This window comes from Mus caroli, chromosome 16, assembly GCF_900094665.2.
Source record: "Mus caroli chromosome 16, CAROLI_EIJ_v1.1, whole genome shotgun sequence".
NCBI classification, from domain to species: Eukaryota; Metazoa; Chordata; class Mammalia; order Rodentia; family Muridae; genus Mus; species Mus caroli.
Window position 1 is genome coordinate 40,440,115 of NC_034585.1, and position 21,368 is coordinate 40,461,482.

General features: G+C 44.6%; 1 protein-coding gene across 23 annotated transcripts in view; it reads left to right on the forward strand.

The window, feature by feature from the left end:
• The window catches only part of Zbtb20 (zinc finger and BTB domain containing 20), a 751,404-nt gene that overhangs the window by 678,431 nt on the left and 51,605 nt on the right, over positions 1-21,368 (forward strand). For 15 of the 23 annotated variants that reach the window (XM_029470523.1, XM_029470521.1, XM_029470520.1 and 12 more), the window contains 3 exons: positions 848-948; positions 2,958-3,015; positions 8,638-8,825. In XM_029470523.1, the coding sequence (XP_029326383.1) occupies positions 2,990-3,015; positions 8,638-8,825 (214 nt within the window). In that variant the 5' untranslated portion in view covers positions 848-948; positions 2,958-2,989. Of the gene's footprint in view, positions 1-847; positions 949-2,957; positions 3,016-8,103; positions 8,268-8,637; positions 8,826-21,368 lie in introns of all 23 variants that reach the window. The other 8 variants (XM_029470535.1, XM_029470537.1, XM_021185039.2 and 5 more) reach the window with 3 other exon arrangements.

Here is a 21,368-nt window from a genome sequence, read left to right on the forward strand (position 1 = left end):
AAAAGCAGAGAATAAAATGGTGGCTAACGTAGGCTAGAGGGATGTTGTTCAAAGAATGCAAATTTTCACTTAGACATTTTCCAGTCTAAACAAAACTTTTAGTTTAGTCAGCAGAAACACTGTAGGGACAAAGCCCCTTCTCTGCCTTGCCACCTTCTGGAGCAAAGATTTGGACCCAGCTGCAGTTGTGTTCCTTAGCTCATCTCTCTGACAACACTGAGAAATAAACGACCAAAGCATGCAGCAGTCATGTCAAGACAAGACAAATAAGATTAAAGATTTTTTTTTCTCCTTCCTTTCTCTATTCTCTTCCTCCAGGCAGCTGCTGAGATTTACAGTTTGCCTGCCTTAGGATTTAAAATATTTTTTTAAAGTAATCATTATCAACACAAAACATAAATATGTGGGGTTATAGATATGCTAATTAGCTTGATTTGTCGATCCCACAATGAACACAAATCTCAAAACATTGCGTTAACATTATATTTGCTACAAATTGGTATAATTTGTGTCGACTAACAACCAACCAGTCCATGGAAAACATCACAGAATGATGCTACCCGCCACTCTCTCCATTCTAATCCCCTCTCTGCTTCCCAAAGCCACTCCATCTGCACTGCCCGGGTACTCTGATGTCTCAGACCATCCCCCGAGTCAGCAGAAACACTGTAGGGACAAAGCCCCTTCTCTGCCTTGCCACCTTCTGGAGCAAAGATTCGGACCCAGCTGCAGTTGTGTTCCTTAGCTCATCTCTCTGACAACACTGAGAAATAAACGACCAAAGCATGCAGCAGTCATGTCCTACTCAGCTAATGACCTTGTTTGTTTTGTTGTTTGTTTATGCTAGATGCAGCCACTCTCTGTCCCCTGTCCCAATGAGCATCTGCACTAGGCCCCAGCCTTGGAGTGGTTTACCTGAAGAGTGACACCAGCGATTTAGAAACTGCTGTGAGTACATTATACCTCGAGTGAACTCATTGACTTTGTTTAATAGGGTGGTGGCGGTGGTGGTGGTGGCGGTGGTGGTAGTGGTGGTAGTGGTGGGTGGTGGTAAGGAACCACACGATTGTAACAGTGGGTAAAATTTCACATAGCTTCATCTCTTTGGTTCAGCACAGTGACCAGTCCCGATACCCGCAGCAGAGTCCAGCCACCAGCACTCACTGCATGCACACCTGGGTAGCATTCTCCCCCACCCATCTCCTGTGGTTATGTCTCTGCAAAACTGGCAGGAAGTAAAACTGTTCTGCTTGGTCCTGTTGCCTCTTCCCATGATGGTTGTGGCTACTCTTCCTGTGTATACAGCTCATCATTTGCTAATCTACAGTCTCATGCATATTTGTCATTTCATGTCACCCTGGTCAAATCTGGGAGCCAGCTTGGCTTGCCCGTGCCTACATGATCTCTGGAATGCATACCATGCTATTGCCTCCCTGCAAGGATAAGGAGCCAAGGCTTGCCTTTGGGACTCTGGCCCCTTCCACCATATTTCCAGCCCATCCTGCCAGCTCTGCTCTGTTCTCTGGATGCATGGCTCTGTGTAGCTGATTGGGTTCCTTGTACACTGGGCATTTATGTTTAAATATAGCCTTCACAGGAAAGTGAAGTGCACAAATAAGATAGGGCAGGAGATTCAACATCCACAGGAAAATAATGAAAATTTATTAACTATATTGAAACTAATAGATGAATATATGCTTTTTTAATACTAAGAAAGGCTAAAGATTTGAATTGTTTAGAAGCCATGCATGCAAAATAATTACGCATGAAATCTCATTTTAATTGTATTTACAAGTTTTTCTGTACAGTATGAGGCATGTAATGGGATAATGCTTTTTTTTTTTTAACTGAAGTCTCTGTTACTGGAAAACACTAAACATGGGAAGCTAATAATCTTCTTAGGTACCAGGTAGGACTTTTACATCCATAGTACCTACCTATGTCTTTAGTTGTTCTAACATACCTCAAAACCAAAGAAATGAAGCTAGAATTTTGTTTTGCATCTTTTTACCTATAATGTGTTTGGTCTCCTGGATGGTAATTGATGATAGCTGGTACGTAGGTGATGGACAGGCCTGGCTAGCCAAGATGGGGAATGAAGGACAGTGAGGACTGGGGATTGATGACATGAGAGAAGACCATACATTGTTTCTTCAGTGTGTAATTACACAGAGAACTTCCTTGCATAGTTTATCCTTACGCTCAAGTACAAGAAGTGCACACTTCTCACATCTGAATAGTGTCTCGTCTGAATTTTCCCTCAGCACAGAGTAAAGCCTGTATCAGCACTGCAGTCCTGCTAGAGTACAGAGTGACACCAAGGTGTGTGTATTCTTTGCAGCTCCTACATTCTTGTGCTGCAGAGAACTCAGACCTAAGAACCGGGGTCTGATCTTTCTTAGAAATTGCAAGGCAATCCACAGTCACATGTTATTGTCACAGAAAAATATTTCGTCTTCTCCTGAGCTGCAGAGACTGAGTTACAACCCAATAGTCTCTGCTGTTCAGAAAACTGCTTCCTTCCACAAAAGACATAATTCCTAAGGTGAGAAGGATATAAACACATGAACTTTGAAGCAGTGTGTCCTTCCTGGGGCTGCCTGTGCTCTGTGCCTGTTCTCACCATTTGTGAGGTAATGGTGAAACAGTGCTGATTTGAACACATTACCTGTACACATGCGCAGGCCTGCCTGCTGACACTCACTGTTGTGATAATTAAATGAGATGGTGTATATATAGGATCTGGCACGGCAGAGATGAGTATGTCTACTCAATCCACTGAGATGTACTGAGCGCTCAGTGGGTGTCACTATTCTGGGCACCGCGAAGTGTAGCAAAGAACACAAACAAAGCCCCACTTACTCAGCTTGCCGGCTCTATAAATGGCAAACAGACAAAATAGGTTCATGGAAGCTAACAGAGGACTGATCTGATTTTATTTTGCTTTTTCCTTCCAGAAAGTATAATTGAGAGGAACAGGGTGAAGGAAATGCAAATGCGAAAGGCAAGCAGTAGGTACGCTGACGAATCTTGCCACCCCATCTCCCATTCCCTGTCCTAATGCATGACCCAGCGACCTCTCGGGACTCCAGTGCCCGTGCTCTCCAAGTCAGACTGTAAGACCCGGCCCTAGGGCCATCCTGCTCCTTCAGAGAAGGTACCACTCTTGCCTTCCAGTTTAACTGATTCAAAGATGAGATCAACAACTCTCCGTTGTCTCTCTCCCATGTCCAGTGCTTCACCATGCATTGAGCATCCCTTAGTCTCACCCACACCTCAGACATAGTCACCCACACCTCAGACATGGTCCCCTTGGTCATTCAACTCCCTTCAGTTAAAACCTTTATATGTGCCATTTATTTCCTGCCAGGATCCTGACTATTGTGAGGGAGGAAAGACACTGAAAAAATATTTCAAATCAGCCCTGCCAAGAAGAAAGGGAGGGGGGGGGGGGGAGAGATTGAAATAATAAAATGCTTTAATCATGAAAACATTTTAAACTAATGTGAGAATACTGGGCCATGTCTTGAAAGGCTGAATGGTAAGAAGGCGCAATAACCCAGAGTCCCGTAGGTGGTGTCCATGAATAGCCACAGTGTTGTTGTTCAGGCTCTTGGCCCTCCGCAGCTTGCTTGACCCTTAGCTCCACACAGCTACAGCAATGACATGCATGTGAACAGAAGGGGGCAGTTAACATTCCTTCTCCATTGATGTCAGTTAGCCCCTGACTCAGATATCCACAATACTACTAAGATGAAGGTGTCTCACTTATATAGCTAACATGAACACCACAGGACTAATATTTTTCAGAAAGCCCCATTCTCCAGCACTTGGTTCTGGACCAGCACTGTGCTAAACACAACCTGGCTCATCTCCTTTATTCTTAATCACAGCCCATAGCTGAAAGGCATTGCTGTTCCCATTTTACAGATAGGGAAGATAAGGCCTCAAAGATGCAAAATAACCTGCCTTGGGCACAAGGCTGCTAGCTAGTGGAGCTCAGTTTTCCTAATCCCCTCCCTAGGTAGGAGTGGCTTTTTCCTTTGTCCCTCTCTGTCCTCCAACACTCTACAGTTAAACAGCAGAGTAAGTGGGGAAATGGTTCCGACTCCAGAAAAGCCAAGAAAGGCATCACTGATCTCAATTATCATGATCCCGCGACTGCGTAATTATTTATCAAAGGGAGGTTCTGACTAATTCTTTCCTCTCCAGCCAGGCTGATTAGTGGAAAGCATAATCTGCAGCAGAGGGTGGGAGCCCAGTGGAAGGAGAGAATTGGAGGAGAGAGGGAGAAAGATGGGAGAGAGCACTCGCCTCTCAACAGACCCTGGAGACTGATAAGAGCTCGCATGGATAAAATATTTATTTTTCCATATGTTGCAGAAAGCACTTCTGCCACTGTATGTGTGCAATATGTGCGAAGGAGTGTGAACTGTATACATCCAACACCACCGATCTGCCTCGTTCCCGTGTATTTAACAGGCTTAATACCTAACAGCGCATCCATATGTTTTAATGCATATTTCTCTGCACAAACAATATGGTATAGTTTGGGAAGAGCCAGCAGCCTCCACAGCCTCACTCACTGCTATGTTTCAGCCCTCAACTTACTGTCGGGGCCAGCGCAGGGAGAGTTAAAGACCAGAAGGTTCTGCCGGCCAGCTCAGCTGCCCTTCACCTTAAATGCCTTCCTAGTTCTTAAAGCAGCCTTTTTCTCATAACAAAAATGTTCACAGTGGGGAGATGAAAATGTTTTTGTTCTCTTTGGACAATTGGGACATGTTCAGTCAGAATGTCAGAACTGACCGTTGAAAGGCGGGTGCCTACGGCCACACTTCTCTCTCTCTCTCTCTCTCTCTCTCTCTCTCTCTCTCTCTCTCTCTCTCTCTATGCAGAGCTGCACCAGTGTGGCGGGAGGAAGTGCACAATGATTGGCCTGTTTTTCTGTAGAAGTGTTCAGGGTACACCCAGTTTTGCTTTGCATATATTTGCGAAACATCTGCCCTTTTCTTGTTCTGAAGTCTCTCTCCCTCACGGCCCACTTTCTCCTCTCCCCCGGGTTTTTTCTTTGTTGTTGTTGGCTTCTTTGACTTCTACGTAGAAGTTTTCATTTTCCGGTCGAGGGGCAACCTCATCAGAGTGTATAGTTTTGAGAGAGAGAGAGAGAGAGAGAGAGAGAGAGAGAGAGAGAGAGAGAATGAATATGTACAGCAGGCGGGGGGAGAACAAACTTGAAAGAGACTGAGAGGCCAGGCCAGAGAGAGCTTGGCACACCAGCCTTTGGCATGGTGACCAGGAGGAAGGTTCTGGTAGTTTAGGCTCTGAAATACTGCCTGGAGTCAGCCAGTGTGCTGCTGCCCTCTACAGGCGCTAGGGGATAGTGCAAGCTACTTAGACTTGTACAGACATGTCCTCAGATGTGCCATGTTTATACAATCCCTTTTATGCAACCAAAGAAGGCATTTTCAGTTAATTACAAGAGAGTTTGCTCTTTCCTCCTTAATAAACCACAAACTGAAAAAAAATGGGTCATAGAACAGCACCTGTGCATGTCAGACAGACTGCTGTTTTGTGTTAACGCTTCTTGGCTTCAGAAAAAGGAATCCCAGAGAATTATAAAAGAGGTTGGGATGGGAGAGGAAGTGCTCCAACGGACAGTGTGCAGTGCTCTGGTCTGTGACATTGGAGCACTGCCGTGGTAAGAGGAGAAGTGAACTGGCAGGAAGCAAGGAAGGGAAGGGGCCAGGCAGGTTGGGTTTGAATGTGTTCTACTTGCTGAGGTGGCTACAACGTCTCTGGGCCATGGGCAGCCACCAAAGGTGGTCCTGGACATAAGGTGGGGCACAGAATACAATTTCTCCAGGGTTAGACCCCATGGGTGGCTTGGCAGTACACTGGTGCAAGAACGTGCTCTTAATTCCATGAACCACATGGCGAAAGCTAGCTGAGGCCTTGTCTGTAAGCATAGAGACCATTTTCTTTTCTGCTACATAAAGATGGCCATTGGTGTTTTGTCCCTATATTTAGATGAATTACAAGGACCAGCCATTCTTGTAATCAATGAAAAAGCAACAGATCCAGGTTGACTCCCTTGCCGCATAAAACGAGGAAGCTTAATTGAGATTCAAACTGGGACTGGTCTCCAAGTATATTTAAATTTCAGCTCTATTTAATTCCGTCAGCAAACAGTTCGTAAGTGGCTGCTGTGTATATGGTTCACAGTATGGAATTATGGAAAAGGCAGTAACCCCAGGAGGACAGGACCCAGATTGCTCAGCCTCTGTGGCACATCACAGCCACTTAGTCTCTGTACGGAGTGTGTGGATGGGGGAGTGGGGGAGGGGAGCAGAAAGGCGGAGTAAAGAAAGGGATGAACTCCAGAAATGGGACAACTGCTAAGACACGCCCCTTCCACAGAAAGCCCATTCTCTCCGAGAGCCAGTAGCACGGAACTGTTAGGGAGTAAGGCAGGAATCCTGCAACCACTGAGGGATCTCGGAGTGCTGCCCAGAGGAGCCATCCTGTCTGAAAGAGGGGAGTCGCAGCAGTCTAGCATGGAGACGGCATTTAATAAGTGTGAAGGAAGGTTCTTCTCATTTCATAGGCAGAGATGAGAAAAGGCAGTTCAAAGCAAGGGCAGTAATGAGTAAAGGTAAAGAGCCAAGAGTGTACATTCCAGACCCCTGCGAATGATAAACGCACACCAAGGCAGCCAATACACAGGGCCCATGAGATAAGGTAGGGCAGATAAGGAACTGTCCTCAGATTCCAGGCTACCACGGTGCTGCGGGATCTAGTGACTGCAAAGCAGCAGAGCTAGGGTCTTGGAGGACAGAGAGCAAGTCAGGGGCAGCAGCTCAGTAGGGAAAGCATTGAGGCTGCCGTCTGGAGAGGGAGCAGGCTGGTGAGGACCACAGGGCAAGCTGGCCACGGGGCAAGAGAAAAGTTAGCAAGGGGCTTCCAGCCGATGGAAGGCCCCAGTACCAGAAACAGACACCTCAGAGGAAGCACTGCTTCTCCCAGGAGAAACAGACAGTGGGAGGGGGCAGTTAGACAGTGGAGACTTTGATTTTGAATTCTTTCTGAATCTGAAAAACCAGAAGAGCAGATCCTTTGGGGTCCTGATAGGCACAGGATTTGAGGGTTAGCCCCAGCCCCCCATTCAGCAATGGATAAGGCACTTCAGCTTGTTTCTGTTATGTTGGCTTCCTCCACACTGAGAAATATATCTGAAAGCCCCCAACTCCATCCTAATCTTTACCACGCTGTCTCTGCCTCATGCCCTCTGAAGAAACAGATTTGATTTCACAACCTGTTGGACTAAAAACACAGCATACTAATCATAACACCATATTCTGCGAGGGCAGATTTGACTACCCAGTACAACACATTTCAATATGAAATATTCTGTATACAAGTCCAAAGCCATGCTCATAGAAACAAGGAGAACATGGAAACACAGCAATTTACAACAGATTATGTACCACACATAATCTATCCAAAAAGGGAAAAAAAGAAACCCATACTCTATGGTAGTATAGTGATAGAAAAAGACACAAAGCCACAGAAACTGGGGACGTGTTCAAGGAGGACCTCATCCCTTTTGGGGTGTCTGGTGTCCATGTGCTACATAAATGCCGATTTGCTAGTTACCATTGATTGTCACAGGGAAAAGGATCCTGGGCTGACTGAGAGCTGAACTATTTCACATTCTGTTCCTGACTAAATCACACCACCACCTTTCTACTCCCTATCAGCAATCTCTTTCTCAGAAGGCACATAAATACCAGTCATGCTCCTAAACTCTGGGAGCCTATACTAAACCAAAGAGCACGGAGAATCTTAAGGCTGGGACGGAGAGAGAGAGAGGGAAGGGTATGTGTGAGACACCATTCATCTTTGCCTCCTAGAACCTACACCATCTTAATCATTTTTCACTTCCTACTTTACAGTCACCTCTGCCTCTACCCCTTCCTCTGGACAGCCTGCAGATGGAGGCTGGGATTTGAAATTCTGTGTTGATTTCACATAAAACTAATAGTAACAGATTTAAAGCTAGAAGGAGCGTGTAGGGCCTTCTAATCCAAGCCCTTTATTTTGCAGATGAGGAAACTGAAGCCCAGAGAGGTGAAGTGAGGTGCCCAAAGCCACACAGCAAGTTGCAGGCACAGCTAGTTCCATAGCTCAAGTCTCCTGACTCCCAGTCCAGTGCTCTTCCCATTACTCCACGGGTCCTGTCTCTAAGCGTCCTGACAAATGCTAGAACGGTAAACCTCCACTAGTATTTTTCCAGACCATGTTAAAACTCTTTAAGGGGGGAAAGGATGCTTGCTTGGATAATGTCAGCCATACGTAGCTCAAGCTGTCTAAAGTTCTGGGACAGGGTCTTTTTATACAGCCAACAGAGTCCAAATGTGGTGCTGTTTGCTTGGCCCATATGCTTTCGTGTGTTCCCAGTTAGGCCATTACTGGAGGGAAAAAAACAAGAATCAGCTTGTTTTAAAACAAGGGACATACTGGACTCCCTCCCATCCCCCTTCAGAAAAAAAAAAATCAAGTTATCTTTAACAGATTCTAAAAATGCCTTTTCCCAAATATGCAGTCAGTTCCTTCAAAGGGCCCTTTGTTTATTCTCAGGAAGAAACCCAAGACAGCTGAAAACCAGAAGGCATCTGAGGAGAATGAGATTACTCAGCCGGGCGGATCCAGCGCCAAGCCGGCCCTTCCCTGCCTGAACTTTGAAGCTGTTTTGTCTCCAGCCCCAGCCCTCATCCACTCGACACATTCACTGACAAACTCTCACGCTCACACCGGGTCATCTGATTGTGAGTACCGCAGTGAGGTGATGGTGTCTTCCCTAAGCTTGGCGCCATGCTTCCCCCCACCCCCCCACCCCACCCCAGGGTTCTGGCTGTTTTGCATTCAGAGCAAGCTGTTTCCATTTGGTCTTCCAAAGTAGCCAAAAGTAGCATGCCACCCACCATTTTGATCCAACCAGCATCTATATATTTTCAAAGCCAGAGAATATTTTAAAGCCAGGTAACCAGCCACTTGGCCTCCGATTGGTGATTAATTGCATGTGACCCTATTCTCTTTCGACACATTAAGTCAAGAAAAGAAGTAATATGCCACTTCCTGGTGTTCTTGCTCTCGGTAACAGCACTTCGACCAACCGTTACTAAGTGGAATAACCAAATATGGACCTCAGAAGGCCAGTGAGACACAAGGAGACAGCCATCTCCAAATTACATAACCCAAGTCAGCTTTGCATTAGTTATTGGAGTCTCATGTAGCTTGGCTGAATTTCGGTCTTTCCAGTTCTTAATTTATTTTGAAGTGGTTAAAGGATGGCATACATTTACAGAAGAAAAAAGAATGGCTTCCAAGAATTCAAAAGCCACCCAGACTTCGCATAGCCAATAAGAATGCAGGTTAAAAATATTTTTTAATTAAAAAAAACTGCCTACGGGCTAAATTTGGAAATGGGCACTTAATGCAAGTCGTCACTATTGAAATCACTTCTTTGCTGTTTATTTTTGCCATCTTCTCACTAATCTAGAAGTCACTTCTTAAATTCTATTTTAAGGAAGTTGATAGATCACGTGAGGAGGCTGTTTTTCGTGTCTGAAGTGTAACCCGGCACTTGAGAGAGGAGCACATGTTGACAATACCAACCGACACAGCATTCCTGTTAGCTAAGATGCCCAACAGCTCTGGGAACTGCTCTCTCCACAGGATGGCTGGTAACAGGCAGAGAGGGGAGTGAGTTAAATAGACCAGGAAAGCTTCATTACCAAAAAGGACTCCATTCATCCTGCTCCTCACAGACAAAATTTTTAAAAAAGGAAAGGAAAGAGGAAAGGAAAGGTAAAAGGAAAAAAAAGAAATCTCCATTAGGAAATGAGATTCCAAATCTCTTGCTATTATTTTCTGGCAGAAGAAATATAAAATTCTGCAAGTAGGACAAAGGTGAGTGGCTCTAGGAGACCCCTCCCCCACTCACTTTGCCATCTTAGCCTCTAGATAGGGGGTTTGAGCTGGGGCAGGGGCTGGGCTGTAGCCACACTCAACTGTCACTAGAGAATGGGAACAAAGTGAGATCCAAGTTTCTAAGGCCAAGTGATCTGTACCATCAGACTTACCGCTTCTGTTTAGATACAGGGGGCAGAAGCAGGGACTTGGTCCCTGGAGCATCTTGGTAGTCACCTAGTCATCTTTCTTGCCTGGAAGTCTCCAGCCTAACAGTAATTACAGGAAGAAGTTGAAAATAGCCTGGCACGATGCCCATAGACATGTGCACACTACACTGCCCCTGCCTTCCAGAAAAGTGGCCTTTGGAGCTGGTGAAAGGCCTGGAGCCTCAGTGTGTACACCTTCCTGGCCTGGCTTTCTGCCATACCTATGGGGAAGACTGCCTAGGATGGCCGTAGCCCAGAAAGCTGCTACAAACCAAATGAATGTCTTTCCGAGTGGAAAAGCACAATGCTTCATGTACTGTACAGCAAGCATCCTCCGGCTAGGCCTTACGTGCCCTACTAGCCTAGCATATGTAGAAGGAACAGCAGGACAATGCTGTCACTGCAGACCCCTTGGAAGCCAGAAGAGCAGAGCTTAATGGGGTGTCTGAATGCAGTTGGAAAGAGACCCAACCAGGAGGAGACACCTAATCTCCAGCTGTCTAGAAAGTCACTTTGATTTTGCCATTAAGATGTGTAAGTCTCTGCACCAACCTGTTGTTGAAATTGGTTATAGTTCTCTCCAAACGTGTTTGGATTGTAGTTTGTCCTGATTTGAGCCTACACTGAGGGGAAAATTGTTTTTAGGAAAGATTCACAGAAATCTGTCCATTTGGAGGTTGCCTGAGAGAAGACAGGAAAGGAGTTTATTTTAAGCTGTTACATTTTTTGGATGCTCTTCTTGCATTCAAGAAGATTTTTTTTCTTTTACTTTCAAATGTCATTCTTACCATAGATTAATTTAAAAGCCTAATTTCTTTAAGGTAAAATATTCAGTTCCTATTTAGAATGAACAGATTTGGGGCATTTAAAAATAGTGCCCTTGACTTGTTAGTCCCTTTAACTTGAGGAACGTTCTACCAGTATGTGGCGTTCTAAGCTTTCACAAGCGCTTGAATTTCCACAGCACCTTTTTGTTTTGTTGTGTGCTTAGCAAAATTATTCTTAGTCATGACTTAATGCCCACTTCCAGTCCATCAGCATGGTTCCTCCCAATTTACAGATGAGACAACTGAGAAACCTGACACCTAACTAGGAAGGCCTTGCCTGCAGTGCACCCGTGTAGATGCCAATGAGTGTTTTTAAATTTGCTCTTCTGAGCATGCAGAACTCATGGTTCAGCGCACAAAAAATGGCATTCCTGGCTATCCACGGGCACCTTGGACATGAGTGGCTACTGGTCATGGTGATGTGGTCACCTGACAAATCTTGCCCACAGACGAGAAGTGACCTCTGCTGTAACTAGGAAAGGTGGCAAGCCACGTGGCTTCTGCATGCACCAAAGTAAAGATGGTCAGTCCAGCAGCTTAAATGGTCTTAATGATCAGTTGGCAGTGTACTCCACTGTGCTGGGCACTTCCTCCTTGCCCAAAGAGCTAGTGATGTTCAAAAGCAGAAGTAGCTTTATTGAGATGCTGCTATTATCTTGCCACAGAAATGCATGCTGTTTGGCGGTGCACTTCCCAACACAATTTCCTCTCAGCAATATTCTGCCATCTCTGTGGGGCTTGTCACCTCTCCACCATTTCTGAGAGCGTAATGGCAAGCAAATTCAGATGGCAATAATAGAAGGCATTACGGTGAATTTGGGGATGGAAAGAGTGCAAGAGCCCTAGGTGTTTGACAGAGCACTTAACCCACCTAACGGGCTGAGTGGAGCCAAGCTCTCCCTTCAAGGACTTAAGCAGGACTAAGCAGTCAGGAGAGCAGACGAAGCCTGTCCTGACAACTCTCGCGTGTAGCACATCACAGTCATGCTCATGTGACAGACGCAACCACAACTTTCACTTGCATATTCCTTCCACTTGTGTCCCCCCATGCCCCATGAGGGCTCCCATGGTAGGAGGAAGGGCTTCTCCCTTTAGTGGTCCTCGATGCTCCTGCTGTAGATCTGCATTAGTTTCTGTCATCGGAAGCCGGAAGCTGACATCCGTGGTCACTTACCTTCCAGTGTTTTTGTGCTGGACTCGTCAGACTGTCTGGTTTTTCTGTCCTTGCCAAGATGCATTTACACATTAACAGTTTTTATTTATTTTTAATTTAACCTTTACACAGTAGCAAACTGTTGTGTGGGTGGGTTTAAGTTTAGCTGTGTAGGTAGCATGGTGCTGATGGGGCTGCCTGCTGTCGAGGAGACCGTGGGCTCTTCCTTTCCTATCTCCTGCCTTCTCTCCCTCTCTCTCTCCCTCTCCCTCTCCCTCTCCCTCTCCCTCTCCCTCTCCCTCTCTCTCTCTCTCTCTCTCTCTCTCTCTCTCTCTCTCTCTCTCTCTCTCTCTCTCCCTCTCCCTCTCCCTCCCTCCCTCCCTCTGTCCTTCCTCCTTTCCCCTCCCCCCTCCTCTCCCTCCCTCCCTCCCTCTGTCCTTCCCTCCCTCTCTCTCTCCCTCCCTTCCTCTGTCTCTGTCTCTGTCTCTCTCTCTCCCCCCCCCCTTTTCCCTTCACTCATCCAAGGCCCTGTGATTAAATTTTTAGTACACTTGGATCATTTTGAACTTTTAAGCAATTTCTGAGAGAACAAAACAAAGAGGATTTTTATGGCAAACTCCATTAATGCCACATTAAGGCTGACATTTTAATTACCCCCAAGTCAGGAAATGCAAAGTTCAGGTTCCCACAGCAACAGAAACTGTCCCCTTGAGTGAGTGCAGCATCCTAGCCCGTGCTTACACAACACTGGCATGAGGACATATGTGGAGAGGAGCAGCCTTTATCCTTTGTGTCTCTTCAGTAACCACAGTTGAGGACATGAGCCTTTAGCACCCTCCCCAAACCATCTCTATGTATTATCCTACATGCTCTACATGTGCACACAGACAGGATTAAAGTTGCTGTGGGGACATTAACTCTGGTTTCCGGACTTCCGTGCCAGTCACATTTAGACCATAATGTTGTAATTTTTGGCATGTAATAAATGTGCATTTCATGTACACAGACAGAAAGAAGCATAAAATGTATTTTAAAGAGCAATTAATTACTAACTTTGTGATTAAAAAACATTTGGTGCATGTTCCTTCCCATTTAGCATCAGCTGCTGGTCTTAGCCAGGCCTAATAGATGACATACTGTGTCCCATCGTGGATCTCAGATGTACTTACTGTATGTTCCTGTTCCTCTAGATAATTAATTCCTTAGTAACGCTGTAGGGGGAAAACAAAATGGAAGGAATCTGCATGCATGTAAATAGGGTAAGGGAGACTCTGAAGGAAATGATTCATCCCTGCAAATAAACCTCTGAGTCCTGATAGAGGGCCAGGAATCTGCTAAGTGGGGGAGACAAAGGTTTCTGGCCACCGTGGAGCATCTGCTCCTGGGCCGTAAGAACAACTTGAAAGCAGATTTTTCCCCCCCCCATGAATTCCAGGCTTGGCCAGTGGAGGAGTGATTTCCTAACTCTTTAGGCTTCAGAAATTAAAGGTTGGTTTATTTTCTAATGACTGGCATCTGTTTTCAAACTGGGGGGGATGAGGGGGCAGGCATTTGTAAAGAGTTCAGGTAAAAGGTGGGCTTTGCAAAAGAACCCCTCACGCAGCAGACATAGTTTTTCCTCCCACTACACATTACTCTGGTTGACCCATTTGTGTTAGGAAGGGCATGTCTCAAAATAACTGAACAGGTTTCTGAGTAAACAGAATTATTTGCAATACATTATGGCAAAATGTTTGGAAATGCAAGGGCTTGGGTGTGCAGTGGAAATCAGGAGACATAAAAACTGCCCTGGAAAGATATGTGGTGGCTTAAGGCCCAGCACAGCCTCCAGCGGGGCATGCTCAGTGAGGCCCCTCCTGCTATTTGTTCATTGTTCCCCGTCATGCATTCCCTTTTGCTCAGTTTGGTTGCATATGGTATTTAACCTTTAAGAAAGAAACTTCAGTCTTCCAGAGCTCTGACTTGCTGTACTTGGGCTGTCTCTAAGTGTGAATGTATGTCTGTGTGAGTGAGAACTGACTGCTCAAGGAGTTTGAAGGCCTCTCTGGCAAATCTGACTGCGTGTTCAGAAAGTTTCCAGTCGGAAAGCTGATTCAGTATAAAACCTTCCAAAAACTTCCTGAGGCACCTGTTCACATGGAAAGATTGGGTTTCTGTTGGAGGTGCTCAGAAAGCAATGTTTGTAACTGAAGATCTTTGTTTGGTGTGCCAGAAAAATGAAAAACATTTTGGCCCCAGAAAACCTCTATAAATGTTCAAAATGTATAATCAAACAAAGACTTCATTTGGATTCCGATGCGTGTATCTCAGCAGATGTGTCCAAACTAACTGGGATCCCACAGGGGCAGCTGAACTGGATTTTGGTATGTCTTGATAACTGAAAGAGTTATTCTTAGACCTTGCAAGGACAAAAATGGTCCATCTGTGAAGAACCGTAATAGAGACATGGCAAAAAACAGCATCCTCTGAAAGAGTTATTTATGGAATTTAGGACAAGTTGGACAATCCTGAAAACATTTTGGGGTCACACTAATTTGCAGGAGAAATGCGGCCAAAATGGAAAGAGGGGTAACAAGCACGATAGTTACTATCCTATGGCCTGGATAATTCATTTTCTGATAAATTATATATCAATTAAGTAGTAAATAGGGCATCTGTACTGTAACCAGGAGCTGTGGCTGCCTCCAGAACACCCGAGTTCTTTCTCTTCCGAGTGCTACGAGGAGCTGAGCGTTTACCTTCATTTCATTCCAAACTGTGTAAACTGAGTTTCTGCCATTCCATTAGCTGAATATATGTGGGTTTCATTTCTTTAAAAGAGGCTTTCCCTTTTTGAAGAAGTAACATGTGAGCTGGTTAACAAGTGCTATCTTTAGAGTTGTTGTTATTGCCTGTTACACACCTCTTATTCAGGGGTCTGAGTGGTGCAGAGTGCAGCTCTGCTGGTGGTGGTGCTGGTGTCTTTTTCTTGCTCTGGTTTTCTGGAGTTTGTATTTATTGTGTTTAAGGTCATACTTTTTCTTTTTAATTACATCTTTGTAGTCTCTTTTCTTCCATTCACTGATTGTGGCACCTGGTCCAAGTCTACTTCCGAGAGAGCTTACAGTGAAGGGCAGACTCAGGACTGGTCACCAGTCGGTGACCGAGTATTCTAAAGGCAGAGGGCCTCAGGCCAGGTGTTCCGCGAGACAGTGTCTTACAAGCTTCTCCAGGGCTTGGAGACTTGGATTCTTGTAAAGGAGAGGAATTACCATGAGAAAGGATGGCTGCCTGACAGGGTGGTTCAAAATTCATCCTTGAACCATGACCTCGGCATCCATGCACTTGTTCAGGCCTTACATGTAGAGTACATGTATGTGTGTATTCATGTGGAGTTTTGCTGAGTTCCATGAGTACCCAAAAATGAAAACTAGCAGAGCCAGGAACCTTAATATTGAGTCTATGTCTTCAAGCCACCATTATCTTAGAACTCAGAATGGTTATGAAATACACTATTATCCATTAACATCTCACTAAGTTTATTGAAGAAGTTCCAATTGACCTCTTTTGAAAGGTGAACATAATTTCATTGAATATGAGGCATTAGGGTAAAGAATGACAGGTTTGCACCCGAGTTCAAAACTACAAACCCTCAGGAAGGGTTTTTAAGGGCCTTTTCACCATCAAAGCTCTGTGTAGATAAGATCTAATTCAGCAGCCAGTATGTGGCGCAGGGAGGGGTGGGAGGAGCTAACTGGAAGAGGAGAGCACCCAAGAGACTTTGTCAGTAGCTCACACTTTAGTGACCTGAAGGGAGCTGGAGATAGGAGTAGAGACCAGGGGAGGTAGATTCACAGACTGAGAAGGAAACTTCTCAGAGATGACTCCAACAAGGTAGCAAAACCGAAGATTTAGGGATTTGGGCCTAGTGGAAAAGGCCTACAATCCAAGCCACTGGGGAAGCTACTGCAGGAAGATCACAAGTTCAAGACTCCTACAGTCAAAGTCCACAAACACAAACAAACAAGCAAGCAACCTAAGGAAGTGACCTCCCCACCCCCAAAGACAGAGCTGTGACGAGGGTGTGTGTGCCATGCACAAGGTACTAGGTTCAATCCCCAGCAAAGGGAGGGGCAGATTTCAGAGATTAGAATAGAGATTATTTCGTACAGCACAAAACATAAAACACGGGGACATTCCCAGTAGAAACAGAACAGTGAGTTAGAAACGGGGTCCTAGATTACAGGAGAAATATTGAAGCGTAGGGGTAGGAAGCCCTTTGGACAAGAGGCCATGATTTATGCCGTAAATACAGGAGTAAACTTCAAAGACTTCGTAGAAAGAAAAAGGGGGAACTAGAACCTGAGGAATGTTTACACTGAGTGATAAGAAGAGAACAGAGAATCTTCAAAGGAGACAAACAAAAAGAGATCTGAGAGAGGAGAAAGCCAGGAGAGCGAGGGCATAAGGGAGGGAATGAGTGCGCTACAGACAGCAGAGGACAGACAGTGCGAAGGTCACCTCAGGCTTTGGAAATTGCCTGTCATGAGAGCAGAAGCAGCCTCCCCACTCTCTTTCTCTCACACACACACCCTTCCATGCAGAGGAGTTCGGGGACAAACAAGATAAATGGTAAATGAAAGAATGTTAAAGAACTGGAAAGGTGGGATCCTGAGTATCCTTACGAGGCCAGAGTTTCAAAAAACAAACATAGGAAGGAGGACTCCTCCATGGAAGGTCCAGTGAGAGGGAACTAGATCCATCCATAGTGGGGATGTGAGTGCACAGCCCAGTGAGGCAGTGATCACACCTGCCCTTTGCCCACCGCTTTCTTTCCTTTCTGCTGAATGAAAACTAATGTTTTCTAAGAGTTGTAGGATGTCTTCTGTGGAAGACTTCACCTATACCCACTTCATCTGAACATTTAGCTGAGGAGAAGTATCAGATACCAGAAGTATTGAAATCTTCTAACAGTTTTCAAACCAGTTATTTGAAACAGAATCCTTTACAGTGCGTTCCTCTCCTGAGGGAGCCTGTACAAATGGCCACATAGTTACCAGTAATAGCACACACTCTTCCGGGTCAAGCATCCCGAGGCATCCCCAGCTTCATCATTTGGGGCAAGGATTTGTTTAAACCTTGTGTGCTAAGACACCACATTAGGGATTTCAAGGTGTGATTACCAGATTAACCTCCCCATGTTTCTGTTCCCAGCACACATACTGGGCCGCTCACAAACTTCTGTAGCTTCAGGTCCAGTGGATCCGTCACCCCATTCGGCTCCAACAGGCTCCCAAATACAGAGAGAGAGAGAGAGAGAGAGAGAGAGAGAGAGACGGTATTGATAAATGTTCTCCAGCACACCTGCCTCCTATAAGCACTTTCGGCAAGGATATTTCTGGCCCTGTCCCACTGGAAAGAAAAAAGTAGATGCAAAGGCCGTAGACCCCACTGTTCCAGAAAGTGAAGCTCTCTCAGGTCTGTGAGCTCCCTGAGAAGAGAACGCATGCACATGGGGTCAGAGAATTCAGAGAAGGAAAGAGCAGTGTGTCCAGATCATATCCTAGTCAGTATCTGTCTCCTTGAACCTTTGCTCCAAGTGTTAAGTCAAATGCAAGAAGTCCTATGCAAACATTCAAATCCAGCATGACTCCTGATAAAGCGTGAGGAAGGTCTGGTAACAGACGCTACAGCAGTGGTTCCTACCTGCCTAGCACTGCCACCCTTTAATACAGTTCCTCATGTTGTGGTGACCCCCAGCCATAAAATTGTTGTTGCTGCTGCTTCGTAGCTGTAATTTTGCCTCTGTTAGGAATCAGAATATAAATATTTGATATTCAGGCTATCTGATATGTGATCCCCAAATGGGTGGAGACCCCCAGGTTGAGAACCACTGTTCTACAGCTATTTCTTGGGTGTGTTATTTGTGGGCTAAGATTGATATCATGTGTTGTTCAGGAAGAGTTTTCTCAATGCCATGGTCTAGTTATACATGGACTTTAGTCTATGAATGCAGTTTAACGTACTTCTAATTACCATCCTCTATTGTGATTTCCTTGTATGCATGGTATCTACACATTCATAATATACATGTCCCATGGGTTATTGTAAAGAAAGATTAGGTACAGGGTTGTATGGAAAGCTCCAAAACAGCACGAGCACCAGTGGCTTTGACCTTCAGCTAGTGTCTCTTCCTCTTCCTCTTCCTTACCTTCAATTGCTTCCACTTTTATTATTCTTGGGTTTGGTTTTGTTTTGTTTTGTTTTGTTTTTTAAGCAGCATCTCACGGTCCAGGCTAGACTTGAACCTTGGATCTTTCTGCCTCCTCCTCTGGAGCGTGAGGGTCACAGGCAGGTGGCACTGCTATGCTTAGTGTCCATTTGGGTGGCTTAGATAATGAAGAAAATGTCGACTTGAATTCAAGCAACCTAAATGACAGTTGTATCAGGGGCCAAACTTCCTGAGAGCCACTGAAAGTCAAAAACCTCAGTCTGTAGAAGAAATGCCTTCAGGTGCCCCTTCTGGATTCAGGTCTCTGTGGATCAGGAAGCCTCCACTAATCTTCTGGTGGTTGTTTTGACCTCTAAAAAAACCAAACAAACAAACAAACAAACAAGACACCTCTACATTTGTTGATTTACTTTACTTAAAATGGAAAAGGACTAATATTTCATAAGTACCCAGTCTATGTCAAATACACTGTCAGCATTCTTATAAAAACACCACGTCATAGATAAGGAAATTATCTGGTACTCAGAAAAGTTTAAAACAAAAAAGCCTTCCAAATGTCTTTTTTTCTTGGTGTGAGAAAGCTTTAAAAAATAATATGATAGTGTTGAATGATAACATTATCCAACTGAGTTTCTGGTGCTCACCTGCATTCGAATCAGTGAGATTGTTTCAAATAATGGGAAATGGAATGGAGAGGTTTACTCTCTCCCTCAGATGTCAGCCTGCACACACCCCGTGTAAGCTTCCCATGTCCAGATTCATGAAGATATCATAGATCAAGCCTTAAAACAGGCAGACCATTGTTCTGCCATATCACAGAGCCTTCTGCAGAGAGAAATCCAAGCAAAAATGTGTGTGTATACATGTATGTATGTATACATGTATTGTGTATGTATATGTATGTATGTGCACACACATACATATACATCTTAAAAAGACAGTGTTCATGATGACTTTAGAGTATTTTGAGATCATTCAAAATCAGGTGCACTTAGAAAAAGTAAATGTGTTTGATGAAAATGAGAATTATTCTCAGTTACCTGGCTTGGGTACCATTTTCATTTCTGAGACAGTTTGCAATAGTTAGGAGGAAAATAAAACCTGAAGAATAAATTCAGTGAGGCTTGCTGACTTTGTCCCTGCTTCCTGTCCTGTGGTACTCACATAGCTTGGGCAGTATGTGGAGAGGTTTTAGACATTTGCTTCTCTTTCTTCCTGAGTGTTTCTGCTGGTGGGTGTAGAATTGCAAGGACACACATGGAGGAACTTGATCTTCAAATCTTCCCGTAATAGCTGCAGATTGAAAGCCAAAGCAGATTATGTGCAAGTCTGTATACATCCCAAGTCAGAGCTTTAAAATGATAACTTACTGAGTCATGAGTTCTGCATCTTGCATGCAGAATTTCTTAAATCACATGTTGATGGCTAATCAGCAGAATCCAAAGACGCAAATTAGATGGTACAATATTTACAGAGAAAATATATGTGTAGCTCACAGAGTAACGATCCTCACAGTTACCATCCCACCCAAAAGGAAAAAAAAAAAAAAAAAAAGAAGAAGAAGAAGAGGCAGCAGCAGCATGGCAATCTGAACTCTCAGTATTGTAGCCAAGAAGGGAGCCAGTCTATCAGTAGAAGGAAGGTGAAGACAGAATAGTTTTGGTAGCAGGGGTCCAAACCCTCAGTAAGAGCATCTGAAGAGTCAGAAGCAGCACTGCAAGGTGAACTATTCCTGTTATTCAAATAACATAGCCAGTATATGTGTGTGCCATATAATTTTTAATATTAATAATGTATTCTTAAATAATATATAGCTCTCAAATAATCTTAGAAGTATATGTGGATGCATATATATATATATATATATATATACTTTAAAAAATATTTGAGAGCTTCATATGTGTATATAATGAATTTTAGTCATTTCACACATGCACACACCGATTACCTTCTCATCCTTTTCCTTCTCCTTCTGAAACTGTTCAATCCCAGCAATGCCCCCCTCCCTCCTTAATGTCTTTTGTGTGTAGTTATGACTCTGTAAGTTTAGTTACAGTTTCTTGTATGGGCATTGGTGACAGGTTATGTCATGGAGCTCTGGTCATCATTATCAGTAGTTCCTTAGAGAATCATGGAGTCTCATGAGCCCCTCCTCTGACCATGAAGAGATGTTGAGGCACGCACTCTTGTAGAGGACTGATGTGGGTACCTGTTGTTGCAATGATATGCCATCTCTAGAATACCACTTTTGCGACACACCTTCCAGTCCTCTGGCTCTTCCCTTTGATGATGTTCTCTGAGTCTTGAAGAGGGCGGTAGATGTCCCATTGAAGTCTCAGCTCTCTTGTGTCTGCTTAACCACTGCCTACTGCAAAACAAATCTCCCTGATGAAGGCAGCTCTGATCTGTGTGTGTAAACATGACTGTTTAAAAGGGAGTTTGACCACATGTCCATTTATCCGAGTGATGGGAGTGTGTTTCCCTAGGACCGATGGTCTCCCAGCCACAAGCTCTGGACAAGGTTTACTGTATCAGCATGAGTTCCCTCCTTGGAGCAGGCCTAAACTCCAGTCAGAAAGGGGTTAGCCATAACATCCATGCTCTGGCAGCTTAAAAAAAAAAGCATTACATGTGAGGAAGGGGCACATACATACTCCACAGCATGTATGTAGAAGCCAGGGATAACTTATGAGTTCTTTTCTTCAATCGTATGGAGGCATGGGTTGGACCCAGGTCATCAGCTGGAGTAGCAAGTATCTCCATCCACTGATCCATCTCAAAGGCTCCTTGCCAGTTCTTGTAACTCCTTATTTTAATAATTTATTATTTACTTATTCATACATTCATTTTTGTCATTCTGGGAAACGGACCTGTTGCCTCACACTCGCTAGGCAGTTGCTGTGCCGCTGAATGGTCAGCCCCAGCTAAAATGTTGAATGCCTGTTATATCCAGGCAGAACTCTGCTGTTGTCCACTTCCTCATCTCTTGGATCCAGTAA